Below are 20,104 nucleotides of genomic sequence, written 5' to 3' on the forward strand. Positions count from 1 at the left end.
TATAGTAAATCACAACAGAGAAATATAATTATTAATACAAATTGAAGAGAAAAAGTAGGAAAACCAATATGCAAAAGTGATTATTTGATAGAAGTATTGAAACTCAACAAGCAATTCCCAGAGAATAAATAAGGGAATGTGCTATCTAAAGAATTAATGTTCAGTTGTTAAGTTCTGCTAATCATGCACTAAATTAAACTTTTGAGGAAACTTAATATACTATACTACATTTTGAAATTATCATAAATTATGCAGTAAATGATGTTGGGGTAGTTTGGATCAGCAAATCACTTTTATATCAGGATAAATTTTATATGAATAAAAACCCAAACAAACAAAAACATGAAAAAGCCCCCCAAAAACCCCAAACAGAAACAATAGTAAACAAACAGTAAAAGCACCAGAAGGAACCATGGGAGAACGTTGGTTCTTCATTATCCAATTTTGGCATAAGGAGAGTTTTTCTAGGAATAAATAAAAATGCTTTTTAAAAACCTGAAGCCATAAAAAATGATACATTTCACTAATACAGTAATTAGAAAAGTTTAAAAAATAGATATACAGAAACATATATTTATGCAGACAAGACTAATTTCCTTAATATATAAAGCACTTCCACTATTGATAATAAATAGATCAACATTCCAAGAAAAAAATATGAATAGACAGAGTATAGGAAAAAATAAATACTAATGACTTTTAAATAAATGAAAAGATGTTCATTTCTATCATAATAAGAGAAATGCAAGTTAAGATGCATGGAAATATCATTTCTTATGTAAGATAGTTGCAAAAATATCAAAACATTGATAAAGTTTTTGTTTCCTGTTGCTGCATAACAAATTACCACAAAGTTAACAACTTAAGACAACAGACATTTATTATCTCACGTTTTTTGGGGGGCAGAAATCTCAGCACTGCATGGCTGGATTCTCTGCTCAGAAATGCAAACAAAATCAAGATGCCCGCAGAGCTACACTCCTTTCTGGTGGCTCTAGGGGAAGAACTCGATTCCAAGGTCATTTAGGTTGTTGATAGGATTTAGTTCATTTATACTAGAATATTCAAATTCAAATCAGTAATGGTGTATTAAGTCCTTCTTATACTAAAAATGTCTCTGACTGGCCGGGTGCAGTGGCTCACACCTGTAATCCCAGCACTCTGGGAGGCCGAGGCGGGCGGATCACAAGGTCAGGAGATGGATACCATCCTGGCTAACAAGGTGAAACCCCGTCTCTACTAAAAATACAAAAAATTAGCTGGGCGTGGTGGCGGGCGCCTGTAGTCCCAGCTACTCGGAAGACTGAGGCAGAAGAACGGTGTGAACCCGGGAGGTGGAGCTTGCAGTGAGCCAAGATCGCGCCACTGCACTCCAGCCTGGGTGACAGAGCGAGACTCCGTCTCAAAAAAAAAAAGAAATAAAAATGTCTGACTTCTGGCTCACTCCTGAGCTTGAGAAAGCGCGCTTATGTTAAATTAGGCTCACCTGGATACTCTCCGTATCTTAAGATCTGTTATGCCATACAAATTTACATAATCGTGGGAGTGATAAGTCATCATATCCACAGGTTTTGTGAATTAGTTCAGGATATATGAGTGGAGGGGGTATTTTAGAAACCCTGCCTACTACACATACTGTAACAGCTTAGGCGTGGGAAGAAATGTACTCTCATTTTTTGCTAGACTATGATGAATATAAACTCACTGAAGAACAACTTTCTAGTTTCTATTAACAGTGACATTTCTTGATAACAGTCTAGTGACAAGTGCACAGAACTTTGATCAATTCTCCTTATAGTAATTCTATATTATTCTATAGATATACTCACACATGTGAGAAAAAATATACACGACAACAGTCATCACTACCCTGTTTGTAGTTTTAAAAAGATTGCAAACAACTCAAGGTGAATCAGAAGTTCACCAGGTCAATAAATTATTATACATCCACATAATGGAATATTATGCTGTTGTAAAAAATGAAGATACTCTTGATGTACTGATATGACTTCCAAGATGTATTGTTGTGTGAAATAAGCAGTAAAGTAATGATGTAATAGTATGCTACGAGTGATATAAAAAAGACGGAGAAAATATTCCCCCTTCCCCTGTGCCCCACGGGTACATGTAGCAATGTTTGGAGTTAGTTTGGGTTGTCATAATTGAGGGGAGAGTGATGTGCTACTGACATCTAGTGGGTAAAGGCCAAGGAAGTAGCTAAATATTCTACAATGCAGAGGATAGCACCTTAAAAATATAATTATCTGGTCAAAAAATGTCAATAGTTCTGAGGTTGAGAAATTCTGCTGTAAAACTACCATTTTGAGATTTTCAGAGTCTTGTTGGTTTTAAAGTTTCATGAAAAAGTTTGTGTCTATTTTGCTCTTTCATGTGAGTACTATATAATTCAGCCAAATTCTTTCCTAATTCTTCACATTTCCATACTGTAAAGTCCTGATATTTTAGATTGCTTGTCTTTCTCTCGATTCCTGTAGATGTTATTATCCAACTCTGTTAAAACTTTCTTGTGATAGATTGACTAAAGGTGCCAACATCCTTTCAGGTAGTACGAGAAATGGCCCTGTAGGAGAGTAAAATAATGCAAAAATTACTCTTGTTACTATCAAGTGAGGCCTCTCCTGATGAGAGATACTGCATGAGATGATTGACTTTCAATTGCCTGTTTCACTCAGGAATCTATAATTACTCAGGAACCAGAGGTATACTTGCCATCAGGTATTTGCCCCCAGTGAACATGAGAGGAAAATCGAGGGTCACCACAGTAGTCTAGAGGTAGGAAAGGTTGGCAAGAGCTTTGGATGGCTAAAACAAGGTTTTTCAAAAGTTATGATACTCAATCTAATAGGGTGATATTATCAGAACTGTTCAACTTCACGGGGACATGCCCTTCAGAGCTCCTGTCCTCTGTTGGTGTCTGCATTGATTAGATTTAGCTGCTCTATAGGGACTCAAACTAATAGTGCATTAAATATGATTTAGTTTCAACTCTCTCTCAAATAATAGTCCCAGCTGGGTTGGTAGTTTTGCTATACAATTTAGTCAAGGCCCAGGCTCCTTTGATCTTTTCACTCTATCTACCTTAAAGTGATCAGGTGGCCCACTACCATATTTACAATGAGCCCAAGAAGCAAGGTAAGAGGGTAGGGAAAGCATCTCCCACCATTGTAAGGCACCACTTTAACATTATAATTCAGAAGTGGCACAAGTCAGTTACACTCACAACCAAACCTTGTTTGCATGGCTATATCTAGCAACAAGAAAGCCTGGAAAATGTAATCAACCTGTGCAGTCATAGGCACATCTAAAAACTCTACCATGAAAAAATAGGAAAAAATGGATAATGCGGCACAGTTAGCAGTCTCTGAAATAATTTCTGTTTGTAGTAAAGCACACTTGTTACTAACATTAGAGAAACGTGTATCCTTTGGCCCTGATCTCTTGAAGCCTTTCCTCATTCATCATATCCTTTGTAAAAATAATGGATTATTTTTCTGGTAATTCATCTTGCTGCCATCCAATTCACGCTATTCTATTCTATCCAGGCATTAGTCTCATAACTTTATTCTTATTGGCATGGCTTTTTATTATCTAGAAGAACTTTTAATCATATGCTACCTTAGTCAATTGTATTGTACATTACTCACTTTCAAATTATTTCATAAACACATTGATTACTATACTTTTGTATTTTATGTCAATGATTTTTGGGGAAGAGGTGGTTTTTGGCTGTCTGAATAACTTCTTTAGTGGTGATTTCTGAGATTTTGGTGACCCTGTCACTCGAGCAGTGTACACTGTGCCCAATATGTAGTATTTTATCCCTCAGCCTGCTTCTGCCCTTCTCCCTGAATCTCCAAAGTTCATTATATTATTCTTTTTTTTTTTTTTTTGAGACATAGTCTCGCTCTGTTGCCCAGGCCTGAGTGCGGTGGGGCAATCTTGGCTCACTACAACCTCGGCTCACTACAACCTCTGTCTCCTGGGTTCAAGAGAGTCTCCTGCCTCAGATTCCCAAGTAGCTGGGATTACAGGCATGTGCCACCACACTGGCTAATTTTTGTATTTTTAGTAGAGACTGGGTTTCACCATGTTGGCCAGGCTGGTCTCGAACTCCTGACCTCAGGTGATCCACCTGCTTCGGCCTCCCAAAGTGCTGGGATTACAGGCGTGAGCCACCACGCCTGGCCCATTATATCATTGTTATGTCTTTGCATCTTCATAGCTTTGCTCTTACTTATAAGTGAGAGCATAGGATATTTGATTTTCCATTCCTCAGTTACCTCACTTAGAATAGCAGCCTCCAACTCCATCCAAGTTGCTTCAAAAGCCATTATTTTGTTTCGTTTTATGGATGTGTGCCTAGAAGAAACCTTTTTATCCTATTTCAGTAACATCTAAGTCAGTACTCTAACCACTATAGTAGATTTTTCTTGATTGCATGCAGACTGCATTTTAAATGAATTATTTGATCTTTTAAATCATTTTTTTCAGTCCTTTAAGCAGATCTAAAAGTAAATATCCAAACATTCTACTAAGGATAATTTTGCATACTTCCTCATTGTTATCCCTGCCTTGGTGTTCAGAAACTCTACACTTCATTAGAATTTCCTCTAACTATATATGAAGTAGAGCCTTTGATTTCTAGTTCACATGGCAACTTTTATAGTTATTAGATGAGAGTTATATTTTTTCATAAATTAATTCAGAGTAGAATGGCAAGTCTGAATTGAACATTTAGGATGTCTCTCCTTAACTTCAATGGCCCCGTAATAGTACTGTTCATCATTCACTATAATAATAAAATAAAGTTTAACCTTATTTATAATATATACATTGTTTCAGTAAGAACACCTTCTTTGACTTTTACATACAAGTTCTTGCCAACTATGCTGTCTTGGAAATGTGAACAAAAATGCACATGCATATTTAATCCATGGTATATAATCAACATTATTCTTCATGAAGCCCCCAGAAGATTTTTTTAAAAATATAAATATATATCTATATGTATAACATATAGAATACTATTTATATTTTAATTATGATTATGCAAAATCTCTTATCATTTTGTGTTATTTGTTCAACTTTAAAGTAATTACATAAATACACATTGTTGAAAATTTGGCTAAAAACAGCTTATATTTCAGTAAAAAGCCTTGAACTGTTAATCAACATAATACTGGAAATCTGAGCTAAAGCAATCAGACAAGAGAAATAAATGGAATGGAAGAAGTCAAATTATCTCTGTTTGAGATGATATGATCTTATATTTGGAAAAAAAATCCGAAGACTCCAGGAAAAAACCTATTAGAACTGATAAACAAATTCAGTAAAATTGCAGGATGCAAAATCAACATACAGAATCAGTAGCATTTCTATATGCCAACAGTGAACAATCTGAAAAAGAAATTTAAAACGTAAGCCCACTTGTAATAGCCACAAATAAAATTAAATATCTAGGGATTAACCAAAGAAATGAAAGATCTCTAAAATTAAAATTATGAAATGCTAATGAAAAAAATGAAGAGGACACAAAAAAATGGGAAAATATTCCATGTTCATGAATTGGAAGAATCAATATTGTTAAAATGTCCATAAGACCCAAAGCAATCTGCAGATTCAATGTAATCCCTATCAATATACCAATGACATTCTTCACAGAAATAGAAAAAACAATACTAAAATTTATATGGAACCACATAAGACCCATAGTAGCCAAAACTATCCTAAGCAAAAAGAAAGAAACAGAACGAATCACATTACCTTACTTCAGATTATACTACAGAGCTATAGTAACCAAAGCAGCATGATACTGGCATAAAGACAGACACATAGACCAATGGAACAGAAGAGAGAACCCAGAAACAAATCCACATACCTACAGTTAACTCACTTTTGACAAAGGTGCCAAGAACATACACTGGGGAAAAGACAGTCTCTTTAATAAATGGTGCTGGAAAAACTGGATGTCCATATGCAGAAGAAAACAAACCCCATATATCTCGTCATATACAAATATCAAATCAAAATGGGTTAAAGACTTAAATTTAAGACTTCAAACTATAAAACTGCTATTAGAAAGCATTGAGAAAACTCTCCAGGGTCCTGTTCTGGGCAAAAATTTATTCAGTAGCACCCCACAAGTACAGGCAAGCAAGGCAAAAATTGACAAATAGGATCACATCAAGTAAAAAAGCTTGTGTACAGCAAAGGAAGTAATCCATAAAGTGAAGAGGCAACACACAGAATGGGAGAAAATATTGGCAAACTACCCATCTAACAAGGGATTAATAACCAGAATGTATAAGGAGCTCAAACAACTCTATAAGAAAAAAAAAAACTAATGATCCAATCATGAAATGAACAAAAATTTGAATAGACATTTCTCAAAAAGAGACATATAAATGGCAGTCACATGGAAAGGTGTTCAACATCACTGATCATCAGAGAGATGCAAATGAAAACTATAATGAGCTATCATCTCACCACAAATAAAATGGCTTTTATCCAAAAGTCAGGCAATAATAAATGCTGGAAGGGAATCCTCATACACTGTTGGTGGGAATGTAAATTAGTACAATCACTCTGAAGAACAGTTTGGAGATTCCTCAATAAACTAAAAACTGACCCACCATGTGATCCAGCAATCCCACTGCTGGGTATATACCCAAAAGAAAGAAAATCAGTATATCAAAGAGGCATCTGCACTCCCATGTTTGCTGCAGCACTGTTCACAATAGCTAAGACTTGGAAGCAACCTAAGTGTCCGTCAACAGATAAATGGATAAAGAAAAATGGGGCATTATTCACAATAGCAAAGACTTGGAACCAACCCAAATGTCCAACAATGATAGACTGGATTAAGAAAATGTGGCACATATACACCATGGAATACTATGCAGCCATAAAAAATGATGAGTTCATGTCCTTTGTAGGGACATGGATGAAATTGGAAATCATCATTCTCAGTAAACTATCGCAAGAACAAAAAACCAAACACCGCATATTCTCACTCATAGGTGGGAATTGAACAATGAGAACACATGGACACAGGAAGGGGAACATCACACTCTGGGGACTGTTGTGGGGTGGGGGGAGGGGGGAGGGATAGCATTGGGAGATATACCTAATGCTAGATGATGAGTTAGTGGGTGCAGTGCACCAGCATGGCACATGTATACATATGTAACTAACCTGCACATTGTGCACATGTACCCTAAAACTTAAAGTATAATAATAAAAAAAAAGAAAAATGGGGTACATATACACAATGGAGAACTATTCAGACATAAAAAAGGAATGAGGTCCTGTCATTTGCAACAATGTGGATGGAACTGGAGATCATTATGTCAAGTGAAATAAGCCAGGCACAGAAAGAGAAACATTGCATGTTCTCACTTATATGTGGGATCTAAAAGTCAAAACAGTGAACTCATGCATAAAGAGAGTAGAAGGATGATTTCCAGAGGCTGGGAAGGGTAGTGGGGGGCACTGGGAGAGGTGGGAATGTTTAATGTGTATTAAAAAATCATTTAAAAGAATGAATAAGACCTACTATTTGCTAGCACAACAGGGTGACTTGACTATAGCCAATAATTACTTAATTGTACATTTAAAAATAACTAAAAGAATGTAATTGAATTGTTTGTAACACAAAAACTAAATGCTTGAGGTGATGGATACCCCATTCTCCATGATGTACTTATTTCACATTACATGCCTGTATCAAACCATCTTATGTAACCCATACATATATACACCTACTATATACCCACAAAAATTAAAAATTGAAAATATTAAAAAGTCTTTATATGGCCATTCTTTGAAAATAGAAACTGAACAAGAGAGTTTAGAGCTAAACATGTGATGCAAATATTAGACTATTTCATCTAAAATTAATAGTTTGAGTGGATAAAAGAATATATAAGAAGCCAAGAAGTTTTATGTATAGTTACTAAGGACAATGGATTGAGCTTTAGGCTTGTTGAACTTGTAGAGCTATGTGACATTCCTCCTTTGTTGATGAGAATACCAACAGAACAGATAAACAAAATTGTTCTTCATTTGATTTTTATTGCCATATCTTTGGATTATACACAGAAGTCCAGACTTGGCTTTTATCCTTGAGAGTAAAAAATTAGGGAGTTTTGAGGCTTCTTCGCAGTTTCCAATTTTTTCAGAAATTGATTGAGGGGCTTTGTATGAGCTGTGGTCTTGATTCAGTCAAGTTATATGAGCTATTGTTATTTCAATGCTGTAAAATTGTCCTGCTTAGGGGCTCAGGAACATGGACAGGATTTGTATTGTGATATGGTAGTAGCGACTAGTATAAAAATTCCAGCCATGATTCACATCTCCCACTTGTTAAACCAAGATCTATAGAATTTTGAAAGATAATGTCGATGGTTTGCATCTATCAATTCCTAAGAATTTACAAATAATAATCACCACTTCTGCTGTTTTTCAACTATTGACAGCAGTTCCAAGAAATGTGACTACTTGTCTTTGTATTTAGAACTACTTATTAATCTCTGCATCCTTGTGGAAAATGAAGCAAGAAGTTCTTTATCATCTTGGTACTGTGAGAACCTTGTAAAAGTGTTGTGGGAAAGGTTTTACTGTTGAAGAATGACTAACTGTTTGGCTGGCAGATGGAGAGGCCATTCTCCTCAGAGTGAACATAATGTGCAGTAGCAAGGAGTAAATGAAAGCGTGTGGTATATTTTGAAACTCTGAGATAATAGAAGAAGGACGAGGAGAGAGTAGGGACTGGGCAATGTGAATATGAGTTTGTTGGAAAAGTCCTCATCTAGCAGCGAAGACGTGTGATCTCTATCTCCTGAGCAACACCATTTCACAAATGAGGACCCTGGAATAGTTAACAAGGTTCCTAAAGCCTCTATATTCAGTGTGTGGCCCCGGAACCAGAAGCATTGTAATCACCTGGGAGCTTGCTTGTCATAAATACAGATACTTAGACCTTGCTTCAGACCTACTGAAACAGAATCTGCATTTTAACAAAAGACCCAGAGGATTGCTTTTACATTGTGTGTGTGTGTGTGTGTGTGTGTGTGTGCATTTAAAAAGATACAGGTGTCACAATATGCATACTGTTTGGTCAATGTTAAAATTTAATACTGTGTAATGGATATCTCTTATGTCAACACAGATCTACGTTATTATTCATCATAAATAAACAGTAAGTTATTGTATCCATCGCTACTGATTGGTATTCATATGAATCCAATATTTTGCTATTGTAAGAAACATTCTGATTCAGAAACGCTGACGTAAAGACCTCTGAGCAGGACATCTAGGAGACACTGACTTTGTTTCTCCTATACTTCTCCCTTTCTGTTATATCTTGCTGCCTTAATAGACCACGTGGGCACATCACTTTCACTGATCTTTTTTTTCTTTGTAAATTTAAATTTTAATTGAATTATAAGGCCAGTTTACAGTGCATCTGTGGGCAGATTTCTTTAAAATGCATGGTACTTTAAACTTTGTCTTACGAGAGGTCCAGGAAAATGCCCACTATGCCTCTGTGATTTTAGTACCGTGCCAGGCCATGGCAAAGTGAGGTGCCTCTGACGTTTGGGCTGCCACAGCGTGTTTTTCAGTTACTCTGGTGACACCTGTGACCTGAGGGTTATTCTATTCGCGTTAGCAACTCGCGCGGGTTGGGAGGCGGCAATGAGAGCAGGGCTTGAAACTAGCGCTTGGCGTCTGATGGTTGCCTAGCGACGGTCGTCGACGCTAATCCTTGGCCGGACGGATCCACATCTGTTTTCTGGCTACCGAGAGGGCAGCCATGAACACCCAAAGGGGTTCCCTCACCATAAACGTCCACAGAGGTTCCCTCGCCATGAGCATCCAAAGGGGTTCCCTCGTACCCCGGGCTATGGATAGCTCGGGGAGAGACATGCAGCTGCGGGTGATCCCGGCTGAGGTGAAGTTCCTGGACACCATGGCCGGGAAGGTGTACCGCCTCCCGATTACTGTGCATAATCTTTGCCGCTGGAACCAGAAAATCCGATTTAAGGAGCCCATCAAGCCACAGGTGACACACTAAGGGGTGCTGGGAGCGGGACCTTGTGAGAGCGCCTCCTCACACGGCGTCTCTCTTTGCCCCAGGGAGTAGTCATCTGGCTCCTGCCGGGATGGAGGGAGGATTGGGCTTCCCGGGAAACAGTGACAGGTTTCTGTGTGTGTGCTCTTTTTTTTTTCTCTTTGTTTTCTGTTTTGTTTAGGATTAGGAGATGGGGAGGGCAGGGTGGAGAAAAGCTGACCTAGAGCCTCCCCATTTCTTCAACCTGGGTTTAGAAACTTGTTAACAATCCCAAAATCTGTGCAACTTGGTTTTATGATTTTGCTGTTGCCTTAAGAATTATGAGAACAAAATTCTCTATTAACTGCCCTTTGAATCATAAAGTGCCTGATAACTCCAGGAACTGTAGGATTAGTGGAAAGGTTCATTATTTCATATTTTAACGAACATTTGTTAAGCACCTACTATATAACAGGTAATAGACATGAGGAATACAGAATGGACACAGCCCTGCCCTCATAGAACTTAGAAACTAATGAGGGGGTTTTAGTACAGATCTAACCATCAAGAAAGTTAATGTTCTGAGAGGGTGTTTCTATCTTCTAATTTAAAGTGGGCAGAATTTCCTCTGTATCTCACTGTGTTATTTTACATCATGTGTGTGAATGGATGGTTATTAGTTCAGTATGATCACATTTTCTCAGGCAAATTTTGATATAGGAAATGCGGTAAGAATTTTTGAAATGTAAGCAATAAATAACTGAAAACTTCAAGAGATATTCCTAATAAAAAGTAGTGTTGAATACAGCTGGACTATATGTGCAGAAAAAAAAGATGTCCATAATTTTAGATTAAATTTACATATATTTCTTTGTATATATGTAGAAAAACCTATGTTAATGATTAGAAGAGCAATGAGAAAAAGGACTTCCATGTTCTAATTTTTGCTCTGTTAAAAAAATCGATGTATTATTTACTTACTAAAGTGCACAGATCTCAAAAGTAAAGTTTGATGAATTTACAAAAAAATAAATATGTGTGTGTGTAGATAGATAGCTAGATAGATAATCTCCATTAGCTACCACCTGGATCAAATAATAGAATATGTTCACCACCCCAGAAGATCCCCAGTGCTTCTTCCTTACAGTACCTGGAGTAATCACCCTGTGGAACTGACCACTATTCTGATTTCTAACATGGTAGGTTAGTTTGGCTTATCCTTGGCTTTCATATAAATGGAATCAGGTTTTAATGATTTTCATATTTAAATATTTTTATTAAAAAGTATATCTCAAGAGACTATTAACTCCTCTTTAAATCAAAAAGTACTTGCTTACTCCAGACACTAAAATTAGGGAAAGCCTGTGTTATTTCACTACCTTAGCACATATTTATTGGACAATTACATGTGTATCTGAAAATACTTTCTTTTGAAACAAGCTGGTGGTAATGTTTGGATGTGGACAACCACTATTTTATGGATGTTCAGGGGACACTTGTATGGATGGTTTCTGTGCAGTAACAAGAAAAATATTATAATTGGTTTTATTTCAGTTTATATCTAGGATATAATGGAAAACAATTCATTCCACAAGTCTTGACATTGACAAGAGAACATCTAGATATGCTTAGTAGTTAGAAGCCAATATCAGTGTGAATTTTCCTTTGTTGCAAGACTATGAAATGCACTCCTGATCCTTCATAAAGGGAATTAGATAAATAGTGAAAAGTGCATCTTGTGGGGGTGGGGGATAAGAAAAAGTAAAAACAAGGTGCTGTGGAAAGGTCATTGTCATCATCACTATTATAATTACTCAGAAAATGATTCCTCTAACATACAGCAGTGCTTGTTTTTCACCCAGACTCAAGAACCTGCATTGACCCTATGTATTGAATACCCACTATGTGTCATAGATTGCTGGTAGAAAAATAAGAAGACACATACTTTATCTTCAAAGAAAATAGAATTGATAGTACTATTACTGATTTTCAATAACATCCTTCAATCTCACCAACACTATCCATCTAAGAGTGTTTTTATGGCTTGTGTGGCCTCTGGTCTGGTCAGACCAGCCTTACTCATACCTGCCCCCTCTCCCTTATGACTCAGGCTTCTTTTTCTTCTCACCCACATTTTCATACCCTGTCATCTGCAAAAATCATCCCTTTCCAAATCCCATCCATCTTTTAAGGTCAATGTGAGTTCTCATTTTCTCTAAGAAGTCTGTTATTATTTTATCCCCAAATTATTTCTGTCTTACTGGATACCATTTTCATTTACAGACATTCCTTATAGTTTGAATTTGTGTCCCTATGCCTCTTGTTAAATGTTAGTACTGCCTCCATTTTCAGCTCATAAACTGCTAAGAGTAGGGATGGTGCCTTGCACACATTTGCATCTCACTAAGAGTGCTCAGCAACATGCAGTTTGACCAAAAGCACATGGTTCTGAAGTACTGGTTTTCCTTCTTGAAACTGTAGCTTACTTACAAGAAGATAGTCAAACCTGATATGTGGACTTCCAACACCCAAAGGCTTATGTGGAAAATATTGTATCCCTTGTTTTCCTTCTGTTCTATAAATTGCAGGAGGGTTGAGAGTTCGAATGTGGTAGTTAGGAGGTATCAGCATTGTTTGCTGAAAGCATGAAGCTCCCAGATCAGTGTTACTTCCAAATCACTCCACTTCTCTATGTCCTTAATTGCTGCAAAGCACTATTTAGACTTGGCCTCACATTAGAATCCCTGAATAATCATTTTCAACATAACCTCCATTGTTTCTCATTGGGGACTCTTGCCCAGGGAGGCTGGCTTATTATCTGCTTTCTGAGAGACTATTTTGCTTATTCTTGTTTCTGCTTGTGTCTGAGATATTTTTACACCTATAATGAGCACCTTCCTCGCTTCTTCTCCACCTTTAATATCCATTCTCTAAGACTAGGCCAGGTACACTCCTTTCTAGCCCACAATAATCATGTCCTCTCATGGATTTTCTTGACACTTACGTCTCTATCACTCATATGGTGCTTAACTAGTCCCTGGCTTATATTTAATTTTCAAGGGGTTTGTAGTCTGCTTCCTTAAAGAGATTATGAATTCAGGAGAGGGACTCTTTCTAGTTGAAGGGGAGGAAGTGCTTATGATTTAGAGTCAGATAGATATGTTTTTGAGTCTTCACTTCCTGAGTGACTTTAGACGTTAATTATACTTTACATGTCCCAGTTCCCTCATCTATATACTGAGAGCCTTAATATCAGCCTCACAGGACTGTAGAAGTGTATTTACATAAGATAATACATGTAAAATGCTTGACACATTATAAATGCATAATAGATATTATTTCTCTTTTTTCTCCCTTTATATTTTTCCTGGCATCTAGCAAACGTCTTACTGGAACAAAAGTGTTTTTATCCTCTTTGTTATATTCTTCTTTTATTTTTCCTCCAAGTTATGAAGCTCAAATTCCCATGGATAAAGCGTATAAAATATACATATGAGGGCCGGGCACGACGGCTCATGCCTGTGATTCCCAGCACTTTGGGAGGCCGAGGCGGGCAGATCACGAGTTCAAGAGATTGAGACCATCCTGGCCAACATGGTGAAACCCCGTCTCTATTAAAAATACAGAAATTAGCTGGGCATGATGGTGCACACCTGTAGTCCCAGCTACTCAGGAGGCTGAGGCAGGAGAATTGCTTGAACCTGGGAGGTGGAGGTTGCAGTGAGCTGAGATTGCACCACTGCACTCCAGCCTGGCAACAGAGCGAGATTCTGTCTGAAAAAAAAAGTGTATATATATATGTGTGTGTGTATATATGTGTACATATATGCGTATATATGTGTACATATATGCGTATATATGTGTACATATATGCGTATATATGTGTACATATATGCGTATATATGTGTACATATATGCGTATATATGTGTACATATGTGCGTATATATGTGTACATATGTGCGTATATATGTACATATGTGCGTATATATGTACATATGTGCGTATATATGTACACATATGTGCGTATATATGTACATATGTGCGTATATATGTACATATGTGCGTATATGTGTACAATGTACGTATATATGTGTACATATGTACGTATATATGTGTAAATATGTGTACATATGTACATATGTGTACATATGTACGTATATATGTGTACATATGTGTACATATGTACATATGTGTGTATATGTACATATATGTGTGTATATGTGTATATATGTACATATATATGTGTATATATAAGTACATATATATGTGTATATATGTACATATGTGTATATATAAGTACATATATGTATATATATGTACATATGTGTATATATAAGTACATATATATGTGTATATATGTACATATGTGTATATATATGTACATATGTGTATATGTATGTACATATATGTGTATATATATGTACATATATATACACACACATACGTGCATGTGGGTATATATTATGTATGTATATGATTGAGCAACATTTTTATTAGGTTCTTCTTCCTTTTTTCTGTATTCAGATTTTAAGCTTCTTAGAATAGAAGCCACGTTAGTTCTATAAGTATCTTATATTTTTAAAGTAGCTCATCGGCATTTATATGTTTCTTAGCTACCTGCATTGTCAGATTCAAGTTGTGTACTCTTGAAAGCATATCTTAAATATTTAGAATCAGATAGGTATAAACATGAGCATTAAGTCTTTGCCTTTAGGTACATAAGACAAATATCACTTGCTCTCACTTACATGTGAAATATAAAAATTCAGACTCGTAGAAGTAGAGAGTAGAATGGTGGTTACCAAAGGCTGAGGGTTGGGGTGGGCAGAGAAAGGAAAAATGTTGGTCAAAGGGTACAAAGTTTCAGTTAAACAGGAAGAATGAGTTCCGGTGATCTATTGTACAGCAACGTGACTATAGTTAATAATAAAGTATTGTATGGCTGGGCGTGGTGGCTCACGCCTGTAATCCCAGCACTTTGGGAGGCCGAGACAGGTGGATCATGAGGTCAGGAGATCGAGACCATCCTGGCTAACACAGTGAAACCCCATCTCTACTAAAAAATTACAAAAAATTAGCTGGGCGTGGTGGTGGGCGCCTGTAGTCCCAGCTACTCGGGAGGCTGAGGCAGGAGAATGGCGTGAACCCCAGGGGGTGGAGCTTGCAGTGAGCAGAGATCACGCCACTGCACTCCAGCCTGGGCAACAGAGTGAGACTCCATCTCAAAAAAAAAATAATAATGTATATCTCAAAATTGCTAAAAGAATGGATTTTAAATGTTCCCAGTACAAATAAATAAGTGATGTGATGGATATGTTAATTAGCCTGATTTGCTCATTCCACAATGTATACCTGTATTAGTACATCATATTGCAGTCAATGAATATATACAATTATTTGTCAATTAAAAATAAAATTAAAATTAGAAAGTCTTTGGCATTAGGGCAGGAATAGAGCCTGTATTTTGATAATAATGTAACACTCCTAACTATAGTTGCTAACGTTATTTATTTATTTATTTTTTGAGACCGAGTCTTGCTCTGTCACCCAGGCTGGGGTACAATGGCACGACCTCGGCTCACTGCAATCTCCACCTTCTGGGTTCGAATAGTTCCCCTGCCTCAGCCTCGTGAGTAGCTGGGACTACAGCTGCGCACCACCACGCCCGGCTAATTTTTTGTATTTTAGTAGAGAAGGGGTTTCACCATGTTGGCCAGGATGGTCTCGATCTCCTGACCTCATGATTCGCTGGCCTCCACCTCCCAAAGTGCTGGGATTACAGGCGTGAGCCATTGTGCCCAGCCATGGTATTTTTTTTTTATAAGGAGTTAAGATGTATAATTTGACTCTCTTTCTCCCACTGAAGTTCAAACTGATGTTGACCAGTCTGGATAAAGAACTTGCTTCTGGCCTTCAGATGACAGCTATGGTGGAATATCATCCTGATAAAGACGAAGACACTTTTGACCGACTACTTATTTCAATAGAAAATAAAACAACAGAAATTCCTCTAATTGGGTATGTAATCTTCATAGTTCATGCTGACATTTTGAATACTCTTTAAATAAAAATGAGTGTCAAAGTAATATTCTGTATTTTTTCTGACATAGTTTCCTGACAGTTGAACTTAAAGGACACATTTTTAGAAAATAGTAGTGTTTGTAAGAAATGAAACCTCATTCTCTGTTATTTTTATTAAAAAAACGACATTCAACAATTGAATGTATTAATAATTGAATTTTTGCAAACTTGTATTCACATTTTAATTTAATTTTAAAGTATTGTCAGGTTCACTTCACTAAATTTTAAATTAGGCAAATGTTTGGTGTCAAAAAAATCAAAATGCTGTTCTTCTGAGACTGGTTGAAAAATATGGATGGATGTAAGTATAAAAAAGCTAAGTGACTGACTTGGTTGTTACAAATTATTTATTTAACCAGGATGAATGATGATTCATTTGTTGTTTTTTAATATTAAAAAGTATATTTCTGTTCATCATAAATTTATCTATCAAAGTTAGTGTTAAAATTTAGTGTTTCTTTATTTATATACATACATGTATGATCCTCCTTTTCCCCAGCAGAATGTGGTTTCCATAGGTGTTTTCTTTTGCCTCTATTTGCCCACCACCTACAGAATTAATTTGGAATATTTTCTGCGGATTACATGGTATTAGATATATACCTTTTACAAAATTCCCTTCTATTCAGGCTGGGTGCAGTGGCTCATGCCTGTAATCCTAGCACGTAGCACTTTGGGAGGCCAAGGCGGGTGGATCACTTGAGCTCAGGAGTTGGAGACCAGCCTGGGCAACATGGTGAAACCCCACCTCTACAAAAAATACAAAAAAAAAGAAAAAAAAAACCTGGGAGTGGTGGCGCATGACTGTAGTCCCAGCTACTTGTAGGGCTGAGGCAAGAGGATCACTTGAACCCAAGAGGTAGAGGCTACAGCGAGCCGAGATCACGCCACTGCACTCCAGCCTGGGTGACAAAGTGAGACCCTGTCTCAAAAAAAAAAAAAAAAAATTCCCTTTCTTTTTCATTTCTATAAACTAAATTTAGATCCTCAATTATTTTGTTTCTTTGTGTTGTTGAGAAGTTCTGATTTAGCACATCATCCCATTTTTGCATAGGAATCAAACAGTAGACACATGGTAGGAAAAAAACAAGCTATTAACCCAGTATAAATATTTAATTCGTGTTTTGCAGTTTAAGTAGAACCATTTTGTATGCATTCTGCACTTCGACATATCTATGACTGGCACTCAGATTTACTTGTTTGTGGTATGTATGGAGAGACAGGTTGAAGATGCTTCTGTCCTTGAAAACAGAGATTTTTTTCTTGTTTCCAGAGTATATGCCCTCTCTCATCAGAAGTCTATTTCTCACCATGGTTGCAATATAAGAAGAGCACTGCCCTTCTTTTGGTGTGATGGACAGGGTTGAAGGAAGGGGTGTGTGTGTGTGTGTATGTGTGTGTGCATGTGTGTTATTAATTTCTACACATTTTTTATCACCTGTGTAGGTTCTTGTATCCACCACCACAGTCAACATAGTGAACAGTTCCAATACCACAAGAAAGTCCCTCCTGTTGCTTTATTACAACTGTATCTACTTCCCTTCTGCCTCACACCCACAAACCCTAAACTGTGGATACTGCTAATCTGTCTTCTACATCTCAAATTTTTGTCATCTCAAATATATTACATAAATTGAATCACACACTATGTAGCCTTCTGTTTTTTTCTTGCAGCAAAATTTCTTGCAGCAAAATCTTGCAGGAGATTCAGCCAAGTCGTTGAATGTATCAATATTTTGCTCCTTTTTATTGCTGAGTAGTATTCTATTTTATATATATGTATATGTGTATATATATATATATATAACAATTTGTTTAACAATTGACCTGTTGAAGAACAAAGGGACAGATTCCAGTTTTTAGCTATCACAAATAAGCTGCTTTAATATTCTTGTACAAGTTTTGTCTGAGCATAAGTTTTTATTTTTTCTGGGATAAATGCTCATGAGTGTAATTGTAGGGTCATATAGTAATTACATATTTTGTTTAACAGAAAATCCCAAATTGCTTTTCAGAGCGCCTGTACCATTTTACATTTCAAAGAGTGATACATGAGTAATCCACTTTTACGGTATCTTTGCCAGTATTTTTTGCTTTCATCACTATTTAAAAATTTTAGCTATTCTGATAGATATTTAATGGAATCTCTCCATAGTTTTAATTTGCATTTCCCCAATGAATAATGATGTTGACAACATATTTTCAGGTGCTTCTTTGCCATCTGAGCACCCTCTCTAGTGAAATCTCTGTTAATGTGTTTTTCTCATTTTCTGATTACATTGCTCTTTATTATTCAGTTTTGCAATTTCTTTGTATATTCTGGATACAAGTCTTTTGATGGTTATGTGGCTTGCAAATATGTTCTCCCAGTTTGAGGTTTGACTTTTCATCCTTTTAACCGGGTATTTTGTAGAACAAAAGGGTTTTTTTTTTTAAACGTTCAATGATGTCCAATTTATCAATTTTCCTTTAATTAGTACTGCTTTTAGTGTTAAGTCTAAGAACTCTGCCTAATCCTTGATCATAATGGTTGAAGATTTTCTTCTATTTTTAACTTTTAAAGTTTTACATTTAAGTCTATGATATATTTTGAGTTAATTTTTGTATAAAGTGTGATTTACATTGAGGTTCTAATTATTGCCTATAGATGTTCAATTGCTCTGACCAAATTTGTTGAAAAAGCTATTTTCCTCCATTGAATTGTGTACCCTTGAAAAAAATCACTTCAACATAATCTGCATTGGTTTATTTCTGTGTTCTGCATTTTTTTCCATTCATCTGTGTATCCATACGTTTGCCAACATCATGCTACCTTAATTACCTTTGCTATATAGTAATTCTTAATATCATGTAGAATAATTCCTCACGTGTTATTCTTCTTTGTCACCATTAGTTTAGTTATCAAAATATCTCTACCTTTCTATGTAAATTTTAGAATAATCTTTCTGAGCCTGCAAAAAAAAAATAACTTGCTGGGCTTTTGAGAATAATTGAGCTTAGCTTATAGATCAATTTGAGGGAAATAGACATCTTTACTATAGTAATTCTCCCCAAACATGAATGTGCTATGTCTTTCCATTTATTTGGGTCTTCTTTGATTTCTTTTATCACTATTTTGTAATTTTCAGCCCAGAGATTCTCTACATGTGTTGTTAAGTGTATAACTATTTCATTTTCTTTGGAGTGATTGCAAATAATATTGTGTTTTTAATTTTGGTTACTGCATATTCCTTGTTGCTATATACAGAGAAGTGATTGATTTTTGTTTGTTGACATTGTATCCTCTGACCTTGCTGAAACTCCCTTTTTAGGAGGTTTTTGTATGTTTTTTAGATTCCTTGCCATCTTATATGTAGATAATCGTGTCATCTTTAGACAGGGATAATTCGTTTGTGTGTTTTTTCCCATTCAAAAGCATATGCTTTTTACCTTTTTTTCTTTCTTTATTTCCATGGCTATAACTTTCAGTATTATGTTGTGTAAGAGTGGTGAAGCTGGGCTTGGTGGCTCACGCTTGTAATCCCAGCACCTCGGGAGGCTGAGGCAGGCGGATCACTTGAGGCCAGGAGTTCGAGACCAGCCTGGCCAACATGGAGAAACCTCGTCTCTACTAGAAATACAAAAATTAGCTGGGCGTGGTGGTGCACACTTGTAATCTCAGCTACTTGGAAGGCTGAGGCATGAGAATTACCTGAGCCTGGGAGGTGGAGGTTGCAGTGAGCTGAAATCATGCCAATGCACTTCAGCCTGGGTGACAGAGTGAGACTCTGTCTCAAAAAAACAAAACAAAACAAACGAACAAAAAAAACAGTGAGACATCCTTTCCTGACGATTTTAGCTGTCAGTATTTTTGGATGGCCTATATCAAGTTGAAGTAATTCCCAACTATTCTAAATTGCTAAGAGTTTTTATTATAAAGGAGTGTTAAATTTTGTCAGATGCATTTTCTG

General features: G+C 36.5%; 1 protein-coding gene across 1 annotated transcript in view; it reads left to right on the forward strand.

Moving 5' to 3' along the window:
* The first annotated feature begins 9,835 nt into the window (after nt 1-9,835).
* Nucleotides 9,836-20,104, forward strand: part of CFAP47 (cilia and flagella associated protein 47) — a 469,679-nt gene continuing 459,410 nt past the window's right edge. Inside the window, exons 1-2 of the mRNA XM_019019001.4 lie at nt 9,836-10,084; nt 15,940-16,091. Coding sequence (XP_018874546.3) covers nt 9,836-10,084; nt 15,940-16,091 — 401 coding nt within the window. The remainder of the gene's footprint in view (nt 10,085-15,939; nt 16,092-20,104) is intronic.

The sequence above is a fragment of the Gorilla gorilla genome, chromosome X (genome assembly GCF_029281585.2).
Source record: "Gorilla gorilla gorilla isolate KB3781 chromosome X, NHGRI_mGorGor1-v2.1_pri, whole genome shotgun sequence".
Taxonomy (NCBI): domain Eukaryota; kingdom Metazoa; phylum Chordata; class Mammalia; order Primates; family Hominidae; genus Gorilla; species Gorilla gorilla.